Source organism: Ordospora colligata (assembly GCF_000803265.1).
Source record: "Ordospora colligata OC4 chromosome Unknown contig_02, whole genome shotgun sequence".
NCBI lineage: Eukaryota > Fungi > Microsporidia > Ordosporidae > Ordospora > Ordospora colligata.
Window position 1 is genome coordinate 1 of NW_014575406.1, and position 22784 is coordinate 22784.

Sequence of the window (22784 nt, forward strand, 5' to 3'; positions counted from 1 at the left end):
ATGTTTATGGTACGATAATAAAAACAGATGGAAGTACTAAACCGATGATCTGCTATCACGAATACAGAGTTCATTCTTATTAAAACTATTAAATCAACATGTAGATACAATTACTTAATTTTATTTATTAGGTATGTATGATATTATTCCTGATGAATCTTATCGAATATCACATTTACTCATATATACTTTCTTCTATGCACCATAAACATGCATTTCCTTTAAGTACCTCAAAGTCAGCAATCATTGCATACATCACACCTGCCTCTCTGAGACTCTCAGGATCTTCCCATTCCAACGCCAGGTCTATATCATCTCTGCTAAATTTAAACATCATCTTTAGATATCTGCTATTTTCATCGTCAACCTCATTATCTGTGTTGGGTTTAAACCGTTTCTTTCCATTCTTGCTCTTAATCTTACTATTCCCACCACTATTACTCTTACTCTTATTATTTCCACCATTTTCACTCTTATTCTCATGAATATCACAAACAACTCTTTTCTTTATATCAATAAAGTAGTTAAAATACTCTCTCCACTTCTTTTCTTTCTCTTCCACCGGCATCTTATTAATCTCGTTGTTAATTATTTCAGTCAGTTCTTTTACCACTTTCTCTGGCTCAATTCCATCTAAAAACGCATTCAGAAACTTTATCACATCTCCTTTACACCTGGAATCATTATTCACTTGTATATACATTCTATTATTAATAAACCCATCATGCTTATCTACAGACACTCCAACAAAATCATTCAAATACCTTGAAAAATATGTCTTTTTATGAACATTTGCATCCATACTTCTTCCATTCTTACCATTAAGTAGTGTCTTTTTAAACACATCTTCCTTAATACTTGCTATTCCATCATATATGCGCTTGTGGACATCGCTTCCACTTGTTGCAACAGAATAAAGTCCTGAATATGCCATTTCAACATGTGACATAATTCCAACAGAGCATGAATCAAGTCCTAGGCACATTGTTGATACACATGCGTTTATGTCATCCAAGCTTATATTCTTCTTGTTTGGATTGTCATTACCAATTTTATCTATACCACCTTTCGTATCATCAATAACACGTTTGGCATCCTTCATTATTGTCTCAATGTATGCTTTCATAAGATTCTTATTTAGATACATCATAATATTCTTGCCCTTAAGGGTTTTCTTGATTTGATACACATTCTCTATAAACTCTTTCATCTTACTATTATATTTACATAATATGTTATATTTTATATCATCAGATGTTGAATTATTGTTATTTTCATCATTGAGTGTTACTTTATTGTTCTTGTCTTCTTCAGATGTTGACTTATCAATTATTTGTTGCCATATATCAACCATTTCTTTTCCAACCTTACTTTCATCACGCTTATCATTTTGTGGTATCTCCATTCTTATACTACGAAGCTTTTCTATATCCCATCCTTCCTTTAATGCATTCATTTCTTCTTCTTTTACCTTCAGCATCGAAGCAAGTGTTGGTGGTTTAGAAATGGACATGATAACCTTAGTCAACTTTGGCAATGTATCCAATCCCAACACTTCACTTATTCCAAAGCATCTATAAATTTCGAGTATTCTCAACTCTTCTAATCCACTTACATCAAGCTGTACCATAGCAGTATTGTCCCACATCCTAAAATCCCTCAAATTTAACAATGTACTTAATCCAGAGATTTCCTTCAGTTTTTCACATGAAGAGATTTCAAGTGTGCTCAATCCAATCACTCCACTTACATCAAGCCGTTTAATAGCATTACTGTAACCCAAAGAAAGTCCTCTTAGATTTGATAATGTACTTAATCCATAGATTTCTTTCAGATTTTTGCATGAAACATTAAGCACACCCAGTTCTGTCATCCCGCTTGCATTAAGCTTTGTAATAGCACAGCTTTCCACAGAAAAATACTTCAGCTTTATCAATGCACTTAATCCATGTATTTCCTTCAAATATATACATTCCTCAATCCTAAGTGTGTTAAGTTCAGCCATTCCACTTACATCAAGCTTTTTAATAGCATTACAGCATTTAATTTTGAGATTTTTCAATCTGTTTAAGGTGTTAAATCCTATTACCTCACATTTAACTCGATAGCTGTAAATATCAAGCTCTTCCAGATTCTCCAATCCACTTACATCAAGTTGGTCAATGCCCTTGCTAGCACTAAATGTGAATTTCTTTAATTTTTTCAATGTGTCTAATCCACAGACACCGCATCCCGCAATTTCAAGCTCCTCTAAATTCACCAATCCATTTAGATCGAGCTCTGATACATTGTTGCTACATCTATAATAGATTTTCTTTAATTTTTTCAATGTGTTCAATCCTATCAACTGTTCAAATTTACTACAGCCAAAAAAATCAATATTCTCTAAATTCACTAATCCACTTATATCGAGTTTTCTTATAGTTCTATGGCGTTCATGGAATGCTGTAATCCTGAACAATGTTAGATTTTCCATAGTTGGCAGCACAACTACAGGGTCAAGACCTCTACAGTTTCGAATCTCAAAAATTTGTAATTTTTTGCACTTTTCTAAACCATTTAGTGAATTTATCTTACAATCATAAAGTATAAGCTCAATTTCATTTGATAAATCCTGTTTTATTGAAGATATATCCTTGTAGACTCCTTTAGTTATCTTTACCATTATCTGCACGGCTAGATAATGATTTTATATATTTGGAACAATTGACGAATATGTATCTACAGTATATAATATGCGCATCTAGATATTTCATTACATATAATAAAGTTATGTCTATAAAATCTGATTGAGTATTGAGAAAGTGCTGTAACATAGTATAATCGATCAAATAGTTTATAGATTGTTATATCAGCATACTTTCAGTTATACCAAATCCTGACTTTGTTAAAATAATGATTTACATAAAGAATCTTCTGATTAATTTCTATATATAACGTGAGTATATACAGGCAAATATACAAACCCATGGATCCACAACAGAATAATCATAACAACGAAGACATTGACACAGAAAATACAGAACGTATGAGGCATAGACGACTTATGGACAGCAATACTAACACTAGTAATACAAATACCGCTACAAACAACACAACTGATTCAAATAGCATATATACACTTGGTGGTGCAATTTATAGTACGATAAGTGGCCATACGCAAACAGCAAGGCAACACACATGCAAATATATTCACAAATGTATACAAAACATACGCGAATGGATGCGCAATATCCAGAATTTATCAATAACCACAGGTGGATCTCAGAATATACCTCCGCACATTCCATGCAACATTCTTTATGCGATTGCACATAGGGCATTACCTGATATTGCACTTGCAATAGCAGTCCATCAGATATGTGTGATTTTAGGTATGGCATCTGTGGCAAACGCAGCAGCAGTTATTGTGAATGTGATGTCATTTGTGCTACCTGTAATCAATACAGTGTATTTGGGGTATATATCTGTCAATAGCATGGCACGAGTGAGCGGTAGTGGAGATTTAAGGAGTAATGAAACAGCAAGCAACAATTCTCTAAATGCAAGTGCACAAAAAATGATAATGATCAGGAACATACCGATGCTAATTACCACTCTAATGTGGATATTTACGATGTACAAATCAATTGGTAACAACACACAAAGAAATATAGGAAATAGTACAGGTAATCGTGATACAGAAAGCACTCATACAAACAACAACACATACTATGTTAAGGTTGATGAGCCTGTATGGATAGGTGTGATGGCAATGATGTGCATATGTTCACAATGCATAGTAGTAATTGGTGGAGATGTGTCTAAAATAACAGCCGTGGGTGTTTTTCTATGCACAGTGCTATCTATTGCAGGAATGGGCATGATTAAAGGCAGAACAAATAGTAATTCACCGATTAGCAGATTTGTGACAAATGCAGGAACAATAGGCAAGTGCATTATAATGATAAGTGGAATAGTAATGATCATGATAGTCAAATACAGCATGAGAATAAGCGTGTGATTGAATATAAACATTCTACTGCATCATTAACGCATGCATACTACATAACAGAATGATACATATGAATTTCATTATACAAATATTGTTTAGAATCTCAATATGTTAATGAATGAATCTAGGATGTAATGCTGACTATAAATATAATGGCATGAAAATATACTTGTGTTTTATTTGAGATTGAACTAAGGATTATCACTACATTCTTCGGAAATTATTTGAATGGATTGTACCGTTTGCTTGCTTGATTTATATCTTGCTTAATATTTACATTCAATAAATTCCCATTTTGACATATTTTTGCATCAATATGTTGTGAGTTATGCTCGGTATTCTCTTTATTATTTACTTCGGTTGTTTTTATGATCTGCATATTTGTCTCTTTATTATTTATTTCGGTTATGTTGATCATTTGCATGTCAGTCTCTTTATTATACACTTCACTTGTATTAATAATCATATTCTTGTTTACCTCATTATTGTATATTTCATTTGTTTTCATCTTCTGCATGCTTATTCTCTCATCATGTTCTATGTACCACGGCACATTAACTTCAGCATACTCAACATGAGGTGACGGAAACAGTCTCTTTGATCTCGATAATAATACCATCTTCTTCTTGAACACTGTGAGAACATCCATACTAATATCACACATCTTCACTGCTAATCCTTTATACAAGCAATACATCTTCTTGTTCATCACATAAAATAATCTTCCAAATTCATCAAAACATGCAAAACTCACAGCGCATGGCAACATATGCCTACTGGTTCTTTCAAATAACTCAATAATAATCAAGTCATCTCCAAATACCGCAATTGTTGTTCCATGGCAGCATATCATATGCACATTCGGTATAAGACAGTTAAAAATCTCATTCCCTGTGTAATCAAATATTCTGATCTCATCTTCAAGAGCCACAATCATACTGTCACTGACACAAATCGCTCTAGATGCAATTTTCTTCTCCCATTTCATATCAGGCCCTATGTAGAACACCATCGATCCATTTCCAATCGCTACACTGTCTCCACAAAATCCTCCATGTGTGTATCCACTATTGTTGTCAATTTCAATCTTTCGTCTTGTAATATCATGATAACTAACCTCAATTCTATGAATGTTTCCATTCCTCACACAAATCATATATCCTTGTGTATTGTAACACAAAAGCAATCCTTCATTCGTATTAATTCCTTGTATGCATCCTTCTTGTACACTTCCACAACCATTTACACTACTACTTTCATATACTTCATTGCTTCCAACATTCATCCTCATCATATTCAATTCTTTTCTTTCCTCAACAGTTGCATCACAATACAAAGATACACTCTTATGGTCTGTATACTCTACAGAATCTATCCATTCACGCTTTCTTTTTGATTTCTTACCTTCTTCATAGACATAATATACTCGCTCTGCATCTTCTTCTATTCCATCAACTCGTACCTTCTTTTCTACTATTTCATCAGATCTAAAAACAACATCATTCATGCTCTCATATTTCCTATCAAGTACATCATCAACACTCACCATTACTCCTGCTTCATATCTCAATATCCTGTTTCTATCATCATCATATACAAACATCCCTGAAAATCTCATCCTCTTCACCACATCCTTGCTGTTGAAATCAAAAACACTTACTTCCTCTCCACATCTCACAAATAGTACTCCTCCATTCTCACTAAAAACATACTCGCATATCTTTCCATCAACAACCAGGTATGTCGAAAATGCATTTCTCGTCTTGCAATACAGCATATTCCTTTCACTTGCAAACACATAGTTCTTGTACACAAGACTCGGTCTCACAATGTCATATACTTTATTTGACGGATACATCGTTATCTTATTCCTCATGTCTGCAACAAAAAACTCCACTCCATCACTGCATATCATCCTCACAGGTGCAGAATGTTTGATCTCTTTGATCAATCGTATTCTCTGAACTGTATGGACAGAATTCATCTCATCAATCTCACTGCGCATCGAGCTTAATGGTACACTGCTATTATTCACATCACTTTCTTCAGTCAATCCATAGATCTGAATAACTCCGTCTTCATTACCGCAATACAAAGATCCATCCAAGTAGAACACGGCTGTTATCGGAGTACTCGACTTAAACACAATGGCTTCATTCATACTAAGCAAATCTATCATGATCAGTATCCCTGTGCCAGTTCCAACAAAAACATGTTCCTCACTACACGCAATCACAGTACCAGCACCATATTCTTTTCTATGTATAATAGTGAGCGTTATGATGTCCATAACAAGAAGAAATCCATTGTCAATAACATTCACAAACTCTTTGTTCCTGCAAATATTCATACAAAGGCATTCTGTCACAAAAAATATTTGCAATGAAGATGAAATACATATGCACAATACAGCCATGCATTGAAACGCACGCAATATATTTGTGTCGCATCAAGAACACATAGCACAAATGCCCATAAACATGGAATTGATTGATAAGCTAAAGACACAGATATTCAGTAATGACTACACAGGAATCAATGACACGATGTATGAATGTCTAGACAACATCTTATGCAATTACAATCATTCACACATGGTAATTTTTGCAAGACTGGTTGAAATGCTTGTTGAAGCATGCCCAAGTAAGAAGACACAGCGAATACTCAGGATAATTGATTTGATCAGGTTTCCTGTAAAAAAGTAATGATTAGACAAGACAAAAATTAGATGATAGGGATCATTAAACCCAGGCAATCAGGAACGACTAGATAAGCAAGAACAATTAAATTAGATAAACAGAAATGATTAGACAAGCAATAGAAATAATTAAGCTAGATAAGCGGTAGTAATTATATTGGACAAAACTAAAAATTAAACAACATCGTACTCACCATTTATTAATCAATAAAAACAACTTGCTGATGTCCTCACTGCACATCATAACATTTAAGCACATTCTTAAAGAAGGAGCTGGATTGTGGTTAAATCCAACAATTACACCGTTCTGAGCGAATTCTTCTCGGATCTCCAGTATTTCTTTGAGTAATACATCATTAGGGACATTCATTCTATACTCATGCCTCTTTGCAATTATAACCATTGGAGAGATTCTAGAAGACACAATCTCATATGTTGCAGATGCAAATCTCTGGTGAAACACCTCAGTGATCGATTGAAGTGCATGATAATCAAAACTAGCATTGATATTTAGTAGTGCAGCCACAATCAATGCACTCGGTGTAGATGCAGAAAAACAGTATGAGGATCCTGCAAGGCGCTGATAATCAATTGTGTATGATGTACCTGTTACAAATGCACCTGTGCTGCACAGGCCGTGAGACAGTGATCCTATCATGATGTCTATTTCACGGACTGCAACCTTGTTTATTCCACACACGCCTTGCTTGTGAAGCAGTGGTATCGCATAAGACTCATCCAAAATGATTCTAAATCGGTACTTGCGCCTGATATCAAGAAGCTTTTGTATGTCTATAACGGCGCCTGTGTTTCTGAACAGCCCTTCAACAATCACAAAGCTCTTGTGCTTTGGCATAAAGAAAGTCTCAAGTTTTGCTTCAAGATCATAGAGATCAACAAACTCAACAGCCTTGGCCTTCGAAAGACATATGCCTCTTATGATTGCCTCATTACAATCCTTGTGATAAAACACTGCATCCTGTTGCATACAGAAGCACGTAATTACACTGTTAACTGCAGTAAAGCTGTTTGGATACACTATAGATGCTTCCACGCCCATTTGCATGCTTATAACAGACTCAAGCTCAAGATGAACATCCAAGGTTCCATAGAAACCTCTTGGGCCACACGTTCCAACACCATACTTTCTTATTGCTGCAGCAATCTCATCCTTATTATTCATTCCCAAGCAGAATACATCAAAGCTAGCAACATCCAGCGCATTTACAGGATATACACCAGGAAGAATCAGCGTACTTGGAACATCTGTTATTAGCTCTTCAGGCCTGAACTCATCTACAAGCCTATCAATCACATGCTTTGGAAAGATTATGACATCAGCCTTGGACTTGGATTTATACCTCAACCTCACCACCAGGTATATCACAAGAGTCTCAAATAGAATCTTCAAAACGTCTCTCCAGTAGAAACACACAGTAGACATCACAGCATATACAAAGTCTATCATTATGCCCCGTGTCTGTGTTGTTTGCTTGTTGTATTTATCAAAGTTGTCAAATCAGGTTCAATGCTTTATTTATTCTTCTTTGCAGTCCTTGATATAGACATGCAATAAGCACCAATTAGAGCAATAACAAGTCCAAGAATGCTGTATCTCATGAGCTTGTTGCTCTTACCTGGATACATTGGAAGCTTCTTATTCTGATACAGGTTGTATGTATCCATAGCAGTGGAAATAAAGTTCTCCTCTGTAAGCTTAACCTTCTTATGATAGAAGAAGTTCATCCATGGCTCAAACACAACAAGCGAGGGAACAGAAATTTTTGGCAGAAGAGATGGAATGAAAAGAGGATAATCATCAATATCCATAGTTCCAAACACCATGTCTGTGTATGGAACACCCAGGTGTCTGTCGGCACTAAAATCGTTCATTTTGTTTACATATTGCTCTCCTCGTGTCACAAGAATCATCACTGGCTTCAATCCATGGAATATTGAGTAGAAGTTCTGATTGTCTACCTTTGTCAGATACTTGTAATGTGTATGGAATATCCAGTCAGTTATTTTTGTCTCATCTCCAAATGTGTCCGTGTATCTATAGAACACCCCGTTCTTATACACTGAGAGAATTGCTGAATCTGCTGGATCTGAGGTTGTATATGCATTTTGTTCGCTGCCAAGCATCTTTGGGAATATTGAAGCCTTACTGAATAGAGCAGGATCATCCGATCTGTATATCCTGGCTTTGAATTTATACATATGTGCCATGCTCTGGAAATACTGCATAGCTAATGCAAGGTTCTTATGGAAAACAACATAGATGGGCTCTCCTTGCTCAAGAGTGGATACTGCCTGATTAAATACATCAAGGGTTAGGTTTTGGAACGACTTCTCAATCAGTCTGTCACAGAACTCGATCAGCTTCGGCATGTCTGGAATTCCCTCTCTCTCTATGAATGGAACAATCAGTCCATTGAAGATCCCAGATATCGATGGATACGACCTGATATCATATCTGTTGATGAGCTCTGCAGACTCAGCACTGCTGATCTCTCCAAACGTAAGTCTGTTTTCATAAACTTTTGCAAGCTCTGCAAACATCACTCGATATTTGTCATCCTCCCTTGAATAGAATAACACAACATGTGGACCATCAAAGCCACTTAGGAAATCATTCTTCGTCAATTTCCTAACTGACGGCTCTTTCTGTATGATGTGTCCATCAAAAACGCTCTTATCAACACCTGTATGGCTAACAATAAAGTTGGCTATTGCATCATAGTCCTGGAAACCTTCAAGCTTGCCCACAGACTCCCCGTCCTTTGTCATTTCAAGTGTCGGGTAGCTCGCAACATTCTTGCAACTACATTCATCACAGTTTGCATTTCGTATCTTTATGTCAATTCCATGCCTATCAATCTTGTTACTGATCTCCTCAATTAGTGGCTCAACTTTTTGGCATGCAGGGCACCACGGCGTAAAGTACTTGTTAAGCACATAACCATTCGTTATAGGTTCGCAGCTCTCAGTAATTACCGCAAGACACCCAAGTAAATATAGAAGAATCATATGTTTACAGAACGTTTCCTTCTTATATAAAAATCAGTAAACACTCCAAAACACAGTTTCAGGTGACAATCAGGCAATATCAAGTATAAAGAAACACAATTAATAATTAGTCTGTTTAATTACGATCAAACAGTCTCTTCAATTACAGAAGTAGAAACTCTCCGCATTACTGCTCTTCATGTCTACAGATGCATTCTCAAGAGTACTCGTCACAATATCAGACATCTCTGTGTCATCCTCAGAGCTCATATACTCCTCCTTCTTCTGTCTGTATGCTTCAATCGCTTTCTTCATCACTGTTGTCTTGTCAAGCGCCTTGATTGCATTCCAAAAAGACGTGTTCTCAACATTCAAGAATGCAATCTTCACTGCAAGCTCATTGTCTGCATTGTAGCTTTCCCACTTGCTCTTTCCAAACGACTTATCATCAAAGTCATCCATAAACACAGAAAATTTCGACTTGAATTCCTCGTCAATCTTTTCATAGTTGATGTTATCAATGTTCATCTGGATCTTACATCTCTTAGGAATTCCCCTGTTTATCCACTGGATCGTAACTGTTGACGGTGCTCCAGACACATGTCTTCTTTTCTCAATATCATTTGGAAACCGATCCTCCCTTATCACCTTCTTGTTTCTGCTCTGCTTGTTAATCGTCCTGTACGAGTCTACCGCTCTCTGTATAAGCCCTTTCTTTCCATACAGCAAAACTGGATTCAGCGAAACAAACTGCCATGCAAGTCTATTGCACTCCGTCTCAAATCCCCATCGATTCCCAGTGTACATTTCGTTCGGAAGATTCGCCCTCGGATACACACAATTGTCTGCCTTGAACTTCTCATTTAGTTTGCCAATGTCAACACTGTCAAGATCAAACCTCACACAAAACTCATTATCCTCAAGATCTGCCTTCGGCATAGCATCCCTTGCAGACTCACTTACCTTTGTCACATACTTAAAGCACAGTCGCTCTTCTCCATCAACAAATCGAACATACGGTGGCGATGCAGGCAGATTCACTATCTTCCTGTTCGACGGTCTTCTGTTCTCGTCATTCTTCTTCTTCTTTCTTTTCTCCTTCTTCTTTCGTCCATACCTAAGCCTCATCTCCTCTTCGTTCCTATAATGCATCTGCCCATCAGACTGGTACAGATCATCTTCAACAAAGTTGCGCAGCTTTAATGAATTCGTTTCGTTCTCTTCATATCCACGCTCATAAATTCCATCATCACTTTCGTCCCAAAACTGATACACGGACTCTCCTGCTCCATCATAGTCTGCTCTCTCTGTTGTCATCAGACCCCTCTCCTTTCTTCTTTTTATATCTCAGTTCGAGGAGTCAAGGGACGTAAAGGAGCAATTCAATCTCTCATGCAACAATATTCATGCATATGCAATTAATGCACAGTCCGATCACACCCATATTTCACATCCGCTTTACACACAAATCATTCATTTAGTTTATGCACTACACCATCAGAAAAGTAATAATCCATCAGTCTTTAAATGCTTTACTTATTCATGCCACTCATCAAACATAATGCATGAATGCCTTTCTTCATCTCACATGCCTTTGCTAATAAATCAAGATATGTTTGCTCTAAACCATCAATCTCTCTCTGCATCATGTCTATTTTCTTATTGCTCGTTTCTGCCATAAACAGTATCTTTTTCATATAGTAATCTTCCATCTCCTCGATGTATGCAGATATTCCATTCTTTATTGCAACTAACACTTTTGCAATGCCGTCTGCATCATCACCTTGATTGCAGTCACTCATAATCTCGATTATTACGCTTTCAAGCGCAGCTATTTCCTTGCACGAATGCCTTGTCTGCATCGTAAGGGCTTAATGCACTCGGCAAACCAGGCACTGCCTCTCGCCATTCAATGCGACTGCCATAAAAAATATCTGTGTCTAAGGGCATATGCTCTGCACACAAGGCCCTGCTGAGGTTCTGAGCAGACTCAGGTCGTCCACATCAATAAGAGTTGTTTTGGCTGAAACACCAGCAAGCATCAGCGCTGCAAATATAATCGCATCAATACTACACAGAGAGACAATTCGTTTTGAGATCACATTCGGTCATGCACCAGACATTTGTGATAACACAGAAGGCCTCTGCATTGCCATAGGCTTAAGTAATGCCGAATATGCAAATTCCATTGTTCTAAATAGCAGAGCAGACTCTACTGTAAGAAGCAGTTTTGAATGCACATGCAGTATTTGCGAGATGTATCCGTGCATTCTTGCATACTCACTTGCGAAAGAGGCAAACTGTGTGAGTAAAGAGGCAATATGGCCAATGGCTGTCTGCTTTGAATTCTACAGGATTTTTACAAAGACAAACCTTATGCATGAAGAACATGCATTTGAAAAAGAAAATAAACAAGAGAACAACAATCCTGAACGTATCACAAAAAGAGGTAAAAGCAAAAATTTAACAGAAAGCATTAAGAACAACTCACAAGAAATAATTTGCAATGAATGTTTGTCTTTACATGCAGATCTTGTTATTGAGGCCGAAAAAAAAAGATTGTCTACAGAGCTAGATGGAATACACTACGTAACAAGACCAAACATTTTGCTTCTGAATTCCACAAGTATTTTCTGCGCACTCTTAAACGATGCTTCATTTATTCTAGACAACAAGATTTATCACAAGGATAAGAAAGCTGAATTTGCAAGAATTCATGAGTACTTGGCAAGAAAAGGAATATCGAATGAGATTGCACATGAAAAATACACGAACCTGAGTTATGAAACAAAGAAGCTGGTTAGCATTAACTTTCCAGAGAGAATGTGTTTTATCCGTAAAATTGGCCATAACACTGAAATATCGCCCATTGAGAGTTTCTTTCTTGTTTGTTATCACCTGCTTAAGGGATCGAAGATAGAAGCGTTCTTGAGTATGTCGCGCACGAATGACTTACAGATGGAAGAGAGTGCAGCGCTTCATCACAAGCTTGTTTCTATGTATCGCGAATGCATTGCAAATGCAAAGAGGATTGGGAAAGTGTTTATTTTCAGGATCCATGTCCCAAGGATTCTGAGCAGCACATCAATTGAGATACTTCTCCACATATACAGATATTATTTTGAAATGTTTGTGGCGAAGAGGCACAGAGATGCAAATGGAATGATTGTTATGATGGAAGGCTGCATTGAAGGAAAGGTTGCTATTTACACTGATATCTATGCAATAATGAATAGATGGAAGCATGCTGGCCAGACAACAAGATATTTTGCAATAGACAGAAACGAGGTATCTAAGCTGGTTGATAGTTTGAAAGTTGATGCTGTGTATTGAGTTACTGAGTGTTGTTGAGTTACTTGGATATTGAGTGTTAAGAGCTGTGTAATAAATATAATAATGCCATTCTATGTGAATTTATACGTTATTGTGATTCAATGAAGTGAGTTTATGCATTGTTCATGTGATATGTTATTTATTGTTCATGTGATTACTTTGTTATTCATCTATCATTAAGTATGATTATGGTGGAATGGATTTACTGTTATTTATGCATCTACTGTTCTGTTATGCATAGGATCGATGAATTGCATAGAAAAAGCAATGCAGCATAGGGGCCCAATGCGAATTGAGAAGTGTTGGTTCTGCTCGTCAAGCATATATCAGGGGCATGGAAGTGTGTATGTGAGGAACGACTCGAAGGTGTTTCGTTTCTGTAGGTCGAAGTGCAGGAAACTATTTGAGAGGCGAGTGAATCCGAGGAAGGTGAGGTGGACGAAGATCTCAAGGAAGGTGATGTGTAAGGAGTTGTGCAACGACCGTGTGCTTGAGTTTGAGCACAGACCTGCAGAGCTGAGAATATATGATCGTGAAGGACTGGAGAAGACACTGGCGGCAATGCCGAAGATAGCAGCAGTGAGGAAGCGCAGAGAGGACTACTTTATCAAGGACAGGATACTGAGTGGACAGGAGGTAAACAAACAGAGCGATCTGGAGTATATTGAGAGGCACAAGCAGCTACTGTGTGAAGAGACAGATGGCGAAAGAGAAGCATTCAGTAATGTGAAGAAGAAGGCGGCACAGATGAACTAACAGTAGAATGTGGAGGAGTGTGTGAATGAGGTTATGAAGTAGATGTGGTAGTTGGCAAATGGAGGAGGTTATGAAAGAAAATATGAAGAACAAAGGATAATAGCATTGATTAAAGTGGTAAAGAGAGCATAAGTAGAGCATGATGTGATAATACAAGAAGTATTTGATAATTCATGATAATTGTTGATGCGTGATAATTATTCATCATGAATATAATGATCAGAGTGAATGACCGAGTATCAGTGAGTAACGATGAAATATCGAATAGACATTCAACATGCTGTTAAAAGAGAAGTGGCATTAAAGCCATAGCAAGTTAATTATCATTAAATAAAGGCATTTCTTTTATTAAGCCATAACGCCTTTTTCGACCACGAATATCCCGTCAAGGAAGATTCTGCTGTCTCTGTTCTTTGCCTTGCAGAGATTTGTGATCGTGCCAGCACTCTGGGAGACATCAGAAAGCGACGGGCCCTCAATCACAAGCGTGTCCTTTGCAGTCCCAAGCTTAACCTTTGCAACCCCTCGCATTATGAACTTCTTGACGTTCTTTTCTCCAAGAAAATTCTTCACAAGGAGCACTTTTCCATTCTCCTGCACCTCAAAATTGATAGAAAAGTGGTTGTACACTGCCTTCATCGTAAATGCAAATCCAACTGTGACTGCCTTGATGCAGTTCCTCAGCAATGACTCTGCAGTTGTTGCAAATGCAGCAGCCTTCCTGTTTGCATTCCAGAGCCTGATTCTAATGCATCCCTCATAGATATCGAATGTAAGCATGTGTCGAGTGCAATCCTCTTCCAATACTCCTTTTGGGCCTTGGAATGTAAACACCTTCCCCTTCTGCTGAACAATACAGTTTTCTGGAATCTTCACCATCTTTGTGACAAGAATTCTCATCGGGGATAATTTTTTCAGGCCATATTAAGCTGTGCATCTCAAAAGCATAAGCATAATATATGTGCATTATAAATGTATAACAAGCAAGTTTATACACATATAAAAGAATGGTGATACACAATAACACTGATGAACATGTATTATATGATACATGAGATGTACTATGCACCTAGAGTTAGTTAAATTTCAGTAATCAATCACAGGACAATTTGACTTACCCTGACAGCTCTGACATGGAACTGAACACAAACAATAAGAACACAAAGATATGGCTTGCAAAGCTCCCACTGATTCTTGCAGAACGGATCTTAAACAACAGCGAAGAGATATCGATAGGAGAGCTTGATATATCCAAGGCAACACAGACAGAAGCTGCAGTGCTAAACCTCCGGCTTTCCAAGGAGTTTTGCTCAGGAGGTTTTCCATCTTCGTTTGAAGTGAAGATCAAACCTAAGGAAAACAACATGTATGTTGTAAAGACATGCGAGAATAATGCAGATGTTGAAGGTATGATCAACAACGAGTGCTACATAACACCAGTAATCAGTACGGAATACCTGGAATATAAGAAGCAGACGGGATTTTTGAGCGATACAAAGAAAGGCGATACCCAGGTGATCGATTATCTTAGGGAAGGAAAGAGAGGAGAGAAGTTTGGAAGCCTAAGAGAGTTGGAGTATCTTGCAAAGAAGAGGAAGAAGATGTTGATGGATAAGAAGCGAGAAAGACTTGGGAAGAGCGAGGTGATTGATTTGGTATTCAAGGCGTTTGAGAAGTACTCATCATGGACAGTGAAGGATCTAGCCGACTTTTGCGGACAACCTGTTGCATTTATCCAGGAGATTGTTTCTGATATCTGTGTGCTGAACAAGAAGGACTTGAAGAACATGTATGAGCTGCGCCCTGAGTATAAACAGTAGAATATGAACTGCAATTTTTTTCACCCCAAGAATGGTAAGTGAGGTATTTTAATTCTAGGGTTGTGTCAGGAACAAAGTAGTAAAGAGAGCAGCGAAGACGATTGCAGAGAAGTATTTTGAAAGACTTGACAACACTTTTGACCACAATGTGCTTGTTGTGCAGGAGGTTGCAGTGGTGAAGTCGAAGAAATTGAAGAATGAAATTGCAGGGTATTTGACATCGATATACAGGAGGATATTGAAGGGGATGTATCCGAAGGTGTATGTGAAGAGCCACGAGCTTGAGAGGGAGAGGAAAGAGAGCGTAGTTCCGAAGGTGTCTATTCTTGATGCGGATTGCATGGAGGTTGATGAGACAACCATGGACATGTTGAGGAAGTGTGGATATGGAGGAAATTTTAAGGTGCGCAATGCATAATGAATGCAAGCTAGAATAAACTATTCTATGATTTTACTGATGTTGATTTTATATTGATAAGGAATTGCTGTATATGCGTAGAGCACTCCTAATGCAAGACGAGGCTATCTGAAGTGTCAATTAATGCACATGTTGCAATAGATGTGATGAATGATACGATTGCTGTGTGGGTTGAGATAGTGTTGGAACAATAAGAATGAACAATGCATTTATATATGATAGTTTTCATTTTTATATATTGCATGATAGTTTTGTATTTGAAGTTTATTTCTGGGCAAATGTGATGGCAAATAGGTTATGCACAAAGCCCTGATGCTCGAATGTTTTGTTTCACAGAAGGACCTGCAGCAGCTGAAGAGAATGGGAATCAGGCAAATGTTGATACAGTTTGTGAATGCTGCGTATTCAATAAGTGGCACGTACATGATATGGAAGTTGATTTCTGTGCTATTAAATAATGATAGTCCAATAGTTGTTGTACTGAGTGAAAGTATGGCGCCTGGATTTGAAAGAGGAGACATTCTCTGGCTTGCAGAAAGGAAGTTTGGTGTTGGAGACATGGCAGTGTTCAAATTCAACAATGAGGACATTCCGTGTGTCCATCGATGCATCAAGCAATTCGGCGAAAGATATCTTACAAAGGGAGACAACAACATGAGTGATGATGTTTCTCTGTATCCAAGAGGACGGAATTACCTGAGGCCCGATGAAATCAAGAGTATTGTTGTTGGATATGTTCCTTACTTTGGATGGCTGAACCTGTGGATTACCCGTATTCCAGGTGTAAAGGCATTGGCATTTTTGATTCTTTCACTGCCTGTCTTATTAATACGTGAGGAGTGAGCTATGCAATAAATCAGTGTGGAGATTAATGTATGTTTTGAGAATAATGCAACTCAAGTCAATACAGCAAATCAGTATATAAAATAATTGTACTGAGTATTTACTGCTGCATTCGTCGACTTGCGAGTGAATGGCACATGCTTGTGGAAACTTTCAGGTATTAAAGAAGCATTTTATTTCTTCAGTCATTCTCAGGCTGCTGCTTCAAGGATGCACTGCCTCCCCATGTCTTCATGTGTTTCTCGTACTGATTGAAGAAGATTGCATTCGACATGGTTATAACATCATTGAATGTTTTACTGTCCTCATCACGCACTCCGCATAGACATACGCACGATGAAGTCTTCATATTCACAAACTTTCCAAGAATCACTGAGTTCTCAACTATTGCATATGGAATACCCATCTTTTTGCAAAGTGTTGGAAGGAACAAAACAACCTCAATAGGATCAACAGACGCAGATATAAGAACAAACTTTGCAGTATTAGTCTCGATGAGATCAGTGACGTGCTTCAACCCAAACTTCACAAGGATTGGCTTTGGCCCTCCCCTTGGATTCTCTGACTCCAGCCTTATCTTCTTCTCAGCCCTGTTCTCAGGCCTGTACTTCATAAACAGGTCAACTACCTTCTTTGTGTCGTGCTCAGACAAAAACGTCTTGAACTGGTTGATTGCCGGTGGAATCCTGATTGCATTTGCGAGCTTGTTTATCTTCTTCTTTATAAGAATCTCTTTCTCAATCATCTCCTGCTCTGTCAGTTTGGCTTTCTCAACTGGTATTATTGTAGGCTTTCCAAGGACCATGTGAGGGCAATTTTTTTTTGCATTAATCACTGCCGATGCAAACGTACTCAGAGCAAATGAACAATCTGAATAAATCTGAACAATCTTAAGATCTATGATGTATAATGAGCATGTTGTACTTGTGATCATCTGTTTGAGATAGATACACAATGCTACAGCCTGTAATATGTATATTACACATTGTGACTCTCATTCAGTGGAATGCAGAGCATCAGAGCCGAAACAGCAGGTTTGGAGAAGAATGGCTGCATCAGCACTGCGTGATTGATTGGTGTTTCAAGGTATAAAATGATTGTTTGTGCACCCCAAACAAATGCAGATCTTTGTGAAGACTCTGACTGGAAAGACAATAACTCTGGAGGTGGAGGCTTCAGACACGATTGAAAACGTAAAGACAAAGATCCAGGACAAAGAAGGTATTCCGCCAGATCAGCAGCGACTGATTTTTGCAGGGAAGCAGCTTGAGGACGGAAGATCCCTGTCTGACTACAACATTCAGAAGGAGTCCACGCTTCATTTGGTTCTTAGATTGAGAGGAGGATATTAAATGTGTTTAGTTTTTGAGAAGTTTTATGTTTATTTGTATAATAGAGTAGATTCATTTGATCAGTGAATGTGATGTGATTAAATTGGCTAGACCATGTGCTTATAGAATGTGTTTGTGAAAGACATGCTGTATTGATTAATGCGATTATGCTATTTCAAAATACACAAAGCATGATCCCCGAGATCAAAAGCAATGGAAATGTCTGAGAAGAACTATAAGTACGGAATGACTGGGCCATTGTCGATGAAAGAGAGCACAGAAGAAGAGTATGGAATGTCTGTGGAAATGGATAGGTATCTTGAGGAGTGTGGGTTTTTTGAGGATGAGTCTGAAGGACAGACCAGAGAAAGGGTTCTTGGTAGATTGAATTTCATGGTGAAAGACTTTGTGGCTAAGATGGCAAAGAGCAAAGGAGGCACAGAAGGAGAAAAGCAGTGTGGAGGAAAGATATTTACCTTTGGTAGCTACCGATTAGGAGTGCACAGTAAAGGTGCAGATATTGATGCTCTGTGCATTGTTCCTAGGCACGTAAGCAGAAGCGACTTTTTCGTATATTTTTATGAAGAGTTGAAGAAAAATCCAGGCATAGAAGAGATTACGAAGATAGAGGAAGCATTTGTGCCAATAATTAAATTCAAATTTCAAGGGATTCCGATTGATTTAGTGTTTGCTCGGCTTAATGTTCCTGTGGTGAAGGAGGGGATCAATCTGTTGAATGACACGCTTCTGAAGAATATGGATGAGAAGTGTATACTTTCATTGAATGGATCCAGGGTTACTGATGAGATGCTAAGCCTTGTTCCAAATGTCAAGGTCTTCCATTCTGCATTAAGGTGTGTTAAATACTGGGCAAAAAGAAGATGTGTATATGGAAATTCGTATGGGTATTTTGGAGGAGTTGCGTTTTCATTGTGTGTTGCACGTGTGTGCCAGCTGTATCCTAATGTAAGTTCGTTTGTGATTGTGAGTAAGTTTTTTGAATTGTTTTCATCATGGAAATGGCCGATGCCTGTTATCTTGCGTCCTGTGGTTGACCTGAACTTTAACCTGAAGGTATGGGATCCGAAGATTCATCCGTCTGATAAGTACCATAGAATGCCAGTGATTACACCTGCATATCCTTCGATGTGTTCCACGCATAATGTATCTAACAGTACACAGCATGCGATTACAACTGAGCTCACAAGGGCGCATGAGATTTTATGCATGATTGAGAAGAACGACAACAAGAAGGGTGAGCATGAAAAGAGCACGGAAGAGAGACTTGAAATGAAGAAGAGTTGTTTTAGGAAGATATTTGAGCTTTCTGATTTTTTCAGCAAATACAAGCTTTTTATAGAAGTGATGGCGACTTCTGTTAAAGTAGAGAATGAGGAATTTCAGAAGTGGGAGGGATATGTTGAATCGAAGATCCGGATTCTTGCATCTAAGTTTGAGGCAGTGGATGATATTTTGTATGCAATACCGTTTCCAAAGGTATTTGAGGTTTCTAGTGAAAAGATCGCGAGAGTGTGTGCAAATACATGCACAAAGGAAATAAGAAGATGCACGGTGTTTTTTATTGCGATTGATATTATTCCTGTGAAAGGCAAGAAGGTGTTTGTGGATCTGCAGGTTAAGGACTTTGTTGAGTTTATAAATGGTTATGAAGGAAGGCCCGATGGAATGAGTATTGAGGTTCACAGTCTAAAGAAGAAGGATGTACAGGAGTTTTTAAGAATGTATTATGGAAAGCCTAAGGACCAACCTGAAGAAAGCAAAAGACGTAAGGTTGGTGACAGAAACGATGAGTGAAGTGAAGATAAAAGGCAGTGCACATGAATAGGATTGAATGATAAAATATGAGTATAAATGAGAAGGAGAGAATAAGACAAATTAGGAGAGCGGATGGCAAGGGGGATGTGAAGTAAGGTTGTGATGGTGTTTATGATTGAATAAATATTTTGATATTTGTTAATGAGTTACAGAGGAAAAATGGCAGGGATGTAATATTAATAGAGTGGTATTGATTGCATGATTTGAATGTTCAGGATTCCCTCCAAATGTAGATTTCCCTCCAAATGCAAAATATATAAACAAAAAGAAGGACCCTGAGGAATGGCACAGGGAAAAGGAGGGAAAGCAGATCCAAGAGTGATGGGAAAGGACGAAGAGCATCATAAGAGTGTGATGAAGCTGAGTCAGATAAAAAAGATTATGAAGGATAGGACACGAATGAGGATATCTAAGGATGCGCTTGTTGCGGTTGGAGCATGCGTGATATACCTGATTGGAGAGATTACTGACGGTGCAAGGAATGTGGCAAGCACAGATGGGAAGAAGAAGATCATGCCGAAGCATATTAACAATGCAATCTATAATGACACTGAGTTGCATTTTATTGGACATGACTGGCTGATAAAGAATGGTGGAATGAAGTCGAGCATTGTGCCTGGCGAGGTTGCAGCAAATAGCAAGAAGAGTTCTCGTGAATAAGAGATGTAGGACTTGATGATGGATGTTATGTTGGTATTAAACTTTAGCTTCGGTGTTATTTTGTGTTTTTAGGGCGATAGTGAATGTTTGAGAGGAATAGCCCCGATACCTGATGAGAATAGTTGAGATGGCGATTAGACATGGGATGAAGAGGGCCAAACCTATTTTTTCGATGGATGTGCATGGTGCTATGATTGCCACGTGCTCACTGGAGGGCGAAGTCAATGTATGGGACGACAAATGCAGATTGTCTAAGACTATCAAGAAGCATACAGGAGCGGTTCTTTGCATCCGCTTCAATAATGATGGGAAGCTTCTTGCATCTGGAGGAGATGACAGGATGGTATTTGTTTACACAAGCGATGGCGATGTTGTATACTCAGCATCTGAGCATGAAAGTGATGTGAGCAATGTGATGTGGACAGATAGGTTCCTTATTAGTGCGGGATATGATGGATGGGTTGTGCTCCATGACTTGAAGACATTCTGTGTTATAAAGAAAATGCATTCGCATGAAGGACAGATAAAAGGAATATACATTGATAAGAATCATAAGTACATGTGTACGCAAGGTGAGGATGGGATTGTTCTGTATAAAGACTACGAGGTTGTTAAGAAGATGGATGCATCGAAGGAAATGATTCTTGAGTCTTTTTTTTCAAGAATGGGATGCTCGCCTGATGGCAGGTTCTTTGCATCTGGGCTATCGTTCAATACGAAGTGCAATAGTGTAGAGGTGTTTGATTGTGAATTGAAAAGTGAGTGCTCGCTTATTGGGCATGCAGCGCCGTGTGAAGCAGTTGCATTTAATCCAAATGTATATGTGGCAAGTAAAAGATATTATGTAATGGCAGTGTCTTCTCAGGACTTAAGCTTGTCGTTGTGGACATCGTTATCTGTAAAGCCATTTGTGTTGATCAAGAACCTGACAAAACTGCCTGTGTTAGATATGTGTTGGGACAAGAAAGGAACAAAACTTTATGTGTGCTCATACAATGGAGAGGTGATGAAGATTGAGTTTGATGAAGGAGAGCTGGGAGGCGTAGGCGAGGGTTTTGATGAGGAGGATGAAGGAATCATGTTTTCGGTGGAATCTAAGGAGATGCTTTCCAAGACCTCTCTGAGTGTTGAAGACAAGCATCCAGAGAATAATAAAAAGGTGAAGAAGATAGTGAAGCCAGTGCTAATATTGAGTGAATCAGTAGATGGAGAACCAACACTGAATGGTGTAGAAATGCTCACAGATCTCTCACATCTTGTGATGTTTAATTATACAAGCAATAGGATGATTGAGAAGACATTATGCCAGACTCTATCACGCGTATTTGGAGATTTTAGTATTGAACTGAATGCTGACAGGAACTGCGTGTGTGTTAAACGAAGAGGAATTGAGTTCTATAGAATACATGGAAGAATAGAACTGGTGTGTGTTAGTGACAAGTACCTCTGTGTGTACACAGGATGTATTCGAGTGTATGATTTGAAGACAGGTGTGCTGGCTATGCCATTCATATGCTCTCATCATGTTGTGATGATTGATATACTCAGGAATGACGTACTCTACTTGCAATCTGATGGCACATTTACAGTATTTTCGATGCGCAAGCGCAGAGCATATTTGAGCGGATTACTTCCGAGACTTGATATGTTTGTATCTATGCGGTTGGATAGGAAATATTTCCTTATTGCTGTATTTGGTGATGAAGAGTATTTTTTTTCAAAGAAGTGCAAAGTGTGGTTTTCAAAGACTCCTAAGTACAACACAGTGTGGTCTAAGGACACTGAAATAACCGAAGATCGAGATGAAAGTCTGGAATGTCTTGAGAATGAGTTTTTTGTGGCACATACTGCAAATGACACTAGAGAAATGAAGATTACAGTAGAAAAGACCATAAAGGCAGTGTGTAGGATGAAAAAGACAACAGATCATGTGGAGGCACGGCTTGGAAGTATGATCAGAGCAATGATTGGAGCAGGGGAGAAGGACTACACAATTCGCATGTTAGAGAAACTCAATACTAACTATTCATTCCAGCCATTTGTTTTTTCGATTCTGAGGGAGATTGGAAGAATGTAAGGTGCAGTG

At 38.2% G+C, this 22784-nt stretch overlaps 19 protein-coding genes across 19 annotated transcripts; 11 read left to right on the plus strand and 8 right to left on the minus strand.

Moving 5' to 3' along the window:
* Positions 1-175: 175 nt before the first annotated feature.
* Positions 176-2665, minus strand: M896_020010 (uncharacterized protein; the record flags this gene model as incomplete). The annotated part of the gene is made up of 1 exon (XM_014708723.1): positions 176-2665. The coding sequence occupies one exon, from the start codon at positions 2663-2665 to the stop codon at positions 176-178; it is 2490 nt and encodes an 829-aa protein (XP_014564209.1).
* Positions 2666-2968: 303 nt separating this feature from the next.
* M896_020020 (uncharacterized protein) lies at positions 2969-4003 on the plus strand (the record flags this gene model as incomplete). Its single annotated transcript, XM_014708724.1, has 1 exon — positions 2969-4003. One exon carries the CDS (start codon positions 2969-2971, stop codon positions 4001-4003), a length of 1035 nt encoding a protein of 344 aa, XP_014564210.1.
* A 211-nt stretch (positions 4004-4214) lies between these two features.
* M896_020030 (uncharacterized protein) lies at positions 4215-6344 on the minus strand (the record flags this gene model as incomplete). The annotated part of the gene is made up of 1 exon (XM_014708725.1): positions 4215-6344. One exon carries the CDS (start codon positions 6342-6344, stop codon positions 4215-4217), a length of 2130 nt encoding a protein of 709 aa, XP_014564211.1.
* Positions 6345-6462: 118 nt separating this feature from the next.
* On the plus strand, positions 6463-6699 carry M896_020040 (uncharacterized protein; the record flags this gene model as incomplete). Its single annotated transcript, XM_014708726.1, has 1 exon — positions 6463-6699. The coding sequence occupies one exon, from the start codon at positions 6463-6465 to the stop codon at positions 6697-6699; it is 237 nt and encodes a 78-aa protein (XP_014564212.1).
* Positions 6700-6882: 183 nt separating this feature from the next.
* Positions 6883-8160, minus strand: M896_020050 (aminotransferase; the record flags this gene model as incomplete). Its single annotated transcript, XM_014708727.1, has 1 exon — positions 6883-8160. One exon carries the CDS (start codon positions 8158-8160, stop codon positions 6883-6885), a length of 1278 nt encoding a protein of 425 aa, XP_014564213.1.
* A 65-nt stretch (positions 8161-8225) lies between these two features.
* On the minus strand, positions 8226-9722 carry M896_020060 (thioredoxin domain-containing protein; the record flags this gene model as incomplete). The annotated part of the gene is made up of 1 exon (XM_014708728.1): positions 8226-9722. The coding sequence occupies one exon, from the start codon at positions 9720-9722 to the stop codon at positions 8226-8228; it is 1497 nt and encodes a 498-aa protein (XP_014564214.1).
* Positions 9723-9860: 138 nt separating this feature from the next.
* On the minus strand, positions 9861-11018 carry M896_020070 (uncharacterized protein; the record flags this gene model as incomplete). Its single annotated transcript, XM_014708729.1, has 1 exon — positions 9861-11018. One exon carries the CDS (start codon positions 11016-11018, stop codon positions 9861-9863), a length of 1158 nt encoding a protein of 385 aa, XP_014564215.1.
* A 215-nt stretch (positions 11019-11233) lies between these two features.
* M896_020080 (uncharacterized protein) lies at positions 11234-11563 on the minus strand (the record flags this gene model as incomplete). Its single annotated transcript, XM_014708730.1, has 1 exon — positions 11234-11563. The coding sequence occupies one exon, from the start codon at positions 11561-11563 to the stop codon at positions 11234-11236; it is 330 nt and encodes a 109-aa protein (XP_014564216.1).
* An 88-nt stretch (positions 11564-11651) lies between these two features.
* M896_020090 (uncharacterized protein) lies at positions 11652-13034 on the plus strand (the record flags this gene model as incomplete). Its single annotated transcript, XM_014708731.1, has 1 exon — positions 11652-13034. The coding sequence occupies one exon, from the start codon at positions 11652-11654 to the stop codon at positions 13032-13034; it is 1383 nt and encodes a 460-aa protein (XP_014564217.1).
* Positions 13035-13319: 285 nt separating this feature from the next.
* M896_020100 (ribosomal protein L24) lies at positions 13320-13790 on the plus strand (the record flags this gene model as incomplete). Its single annotated transcript, XM_014708732.1, has 1 exon — positions 13320-13790. One exon carries the CDS (start codon positions 13320-13322, stop codon positions 13788-13790), a length of 471 nt encoding a protein of 156 aa, XP_014564218.1.
* Positions 13791-14138: 348 nt separating this feature from the next.
* M896_020110 (ribosomal protein L6) lies at positions 14139-14690 on the minus strand (the record flags this gene model as incomplete). Its single annotated transcript, XM_014708733.1, has 1 exon — positions 14139-14690. One exon carries the CDS (start codon positions 14688-14690, stop codon positions 14139-14141), a length of 552 nt encoding a protein of 183 aa, XP_014564219.1.
* Positions 14691-14923: 233 nt separating this feature from the next.
* Positions 14924-15610, plus strand: M896_020120 (beta subunit of transcription initiation factor IIF; the record flags this gene model as incomplete). Its single annotated transcript, XM_014708734.1, has 1 exon — positions 14924-15610. One exon carries the CDS (start codon positions 14924-14926, stop codon positions 15608-15610), a length of 687 nt encoding a protein of 228 aa, XP_014564220.1.
* A 31-nt stretch (positions 15611-15641) lies between these two features.
* M896_020130 (ribosomal protein S17) lies at positions 15642-16028 on the plus strand (the record flags this gene model as incomplete). The annotated part of the gene is made up of 2 exons (XM_014708735.1): positions 15642-15644; positions 15669-16028. 2 exons carry the CDS (start codon positions 15642-15644, stop codon positions 16026-16028), a joined length of 363 nt encoding a protein of 120 aa, XP_014564221.1.
* Positions 16029-16340: 312 nt separating this feature from the next.
* M896_020140 (S26 type I signal peptidase) lies at positions 16341-16871 on the plus strand (the record flags this gene model as incomplete). Its single annotated transcript, XM_014708736.1, has 1 exon — positions 16341-16871. One exon carries the CDS (start codon positions 16341-16343, stop codon positions 16869-16871), a length of 531 nt encoding a protein of 176 aa, XP_014564222.1.
* A 181-nt stretch (positions 16872-17052) lies between these two features.
* M896_020150 (ribosomal protein L7a) lies at positions 17053-17676 on the minus strand (the record flags this gene model as incomplete). The annotated part of the gene is made up of 1 exon (XM_014708737.1): positions 17053-17676. One exon carries the CDS (start codon positions 17674-17676, stop codon positions 17053-17055), a length of 624 nt encoding a protein of 207 aa, XP_014564223.1.
* A 313-nt stretch (positions 17677-17989) lies between these two features.
* Positions 17990-18223, plus strand: M896_020160 (ubiquitin; the record flags this gene model as incomplete). Its single annotated transcript, XM_014708738.1, has 1 exon — positions 17990-18223. The coding sequence occupies one exon, from the start codon at positions 17990-17992 to the stop codon at positions 18221-18223; it is 234 nt and encodes a 77-aa protein (XP_014564224.1).
* A 192-nt stretch (positions 18224-18415) lies between these two features.
* M896_020170 (poly(A) polymerase) lies at positions 18416-20017 on the plus strand (the record flags this gene model as incomplete). Its single annotated transcript, XM_014708739.1, has 1 exon — positions 18416-20017. One exon carries the CDS (start codon positions 18416-18418, stop codon positions 20015-20017), a length of 1602 nt encoding a protein of 533 aa, XP_014564225.1.
* Positions 20018-20320: 303 nt separating this feature from the next.
* Positions 20321-20698, plus strand: M896_020180 (putative histone-like transcription factor; the record flags this gene model as incomplete). Its single annotated transcript, XM_014708740.1, has 1 exon — positions 20321-20698. One exon carries the CDS (start codon positions 20321-20323, stop codon positions 20696-20698), a length of 378 nt encoding a protein of 125 aa, XP_014564226.1.
* Positions 20699-20810: 112 nt separating this feature from the next.
* M896_020190 (uncharacterized protein) lies at positions 20811-22775 on the plus strand (the record flags this gene model as incomplete). The annotated part of the gene is made up of 1 exon (XM_014708741.1): positions 20811-22775. One exon carries the CDS (start codon positions 20811-20813, stop codon positions 22773-22775), a length of 1965 nt encoding a protein of 654 aa, XP_014564227.1.
* Positions 22776-22784: the final 9 nt, after the last annotated feature.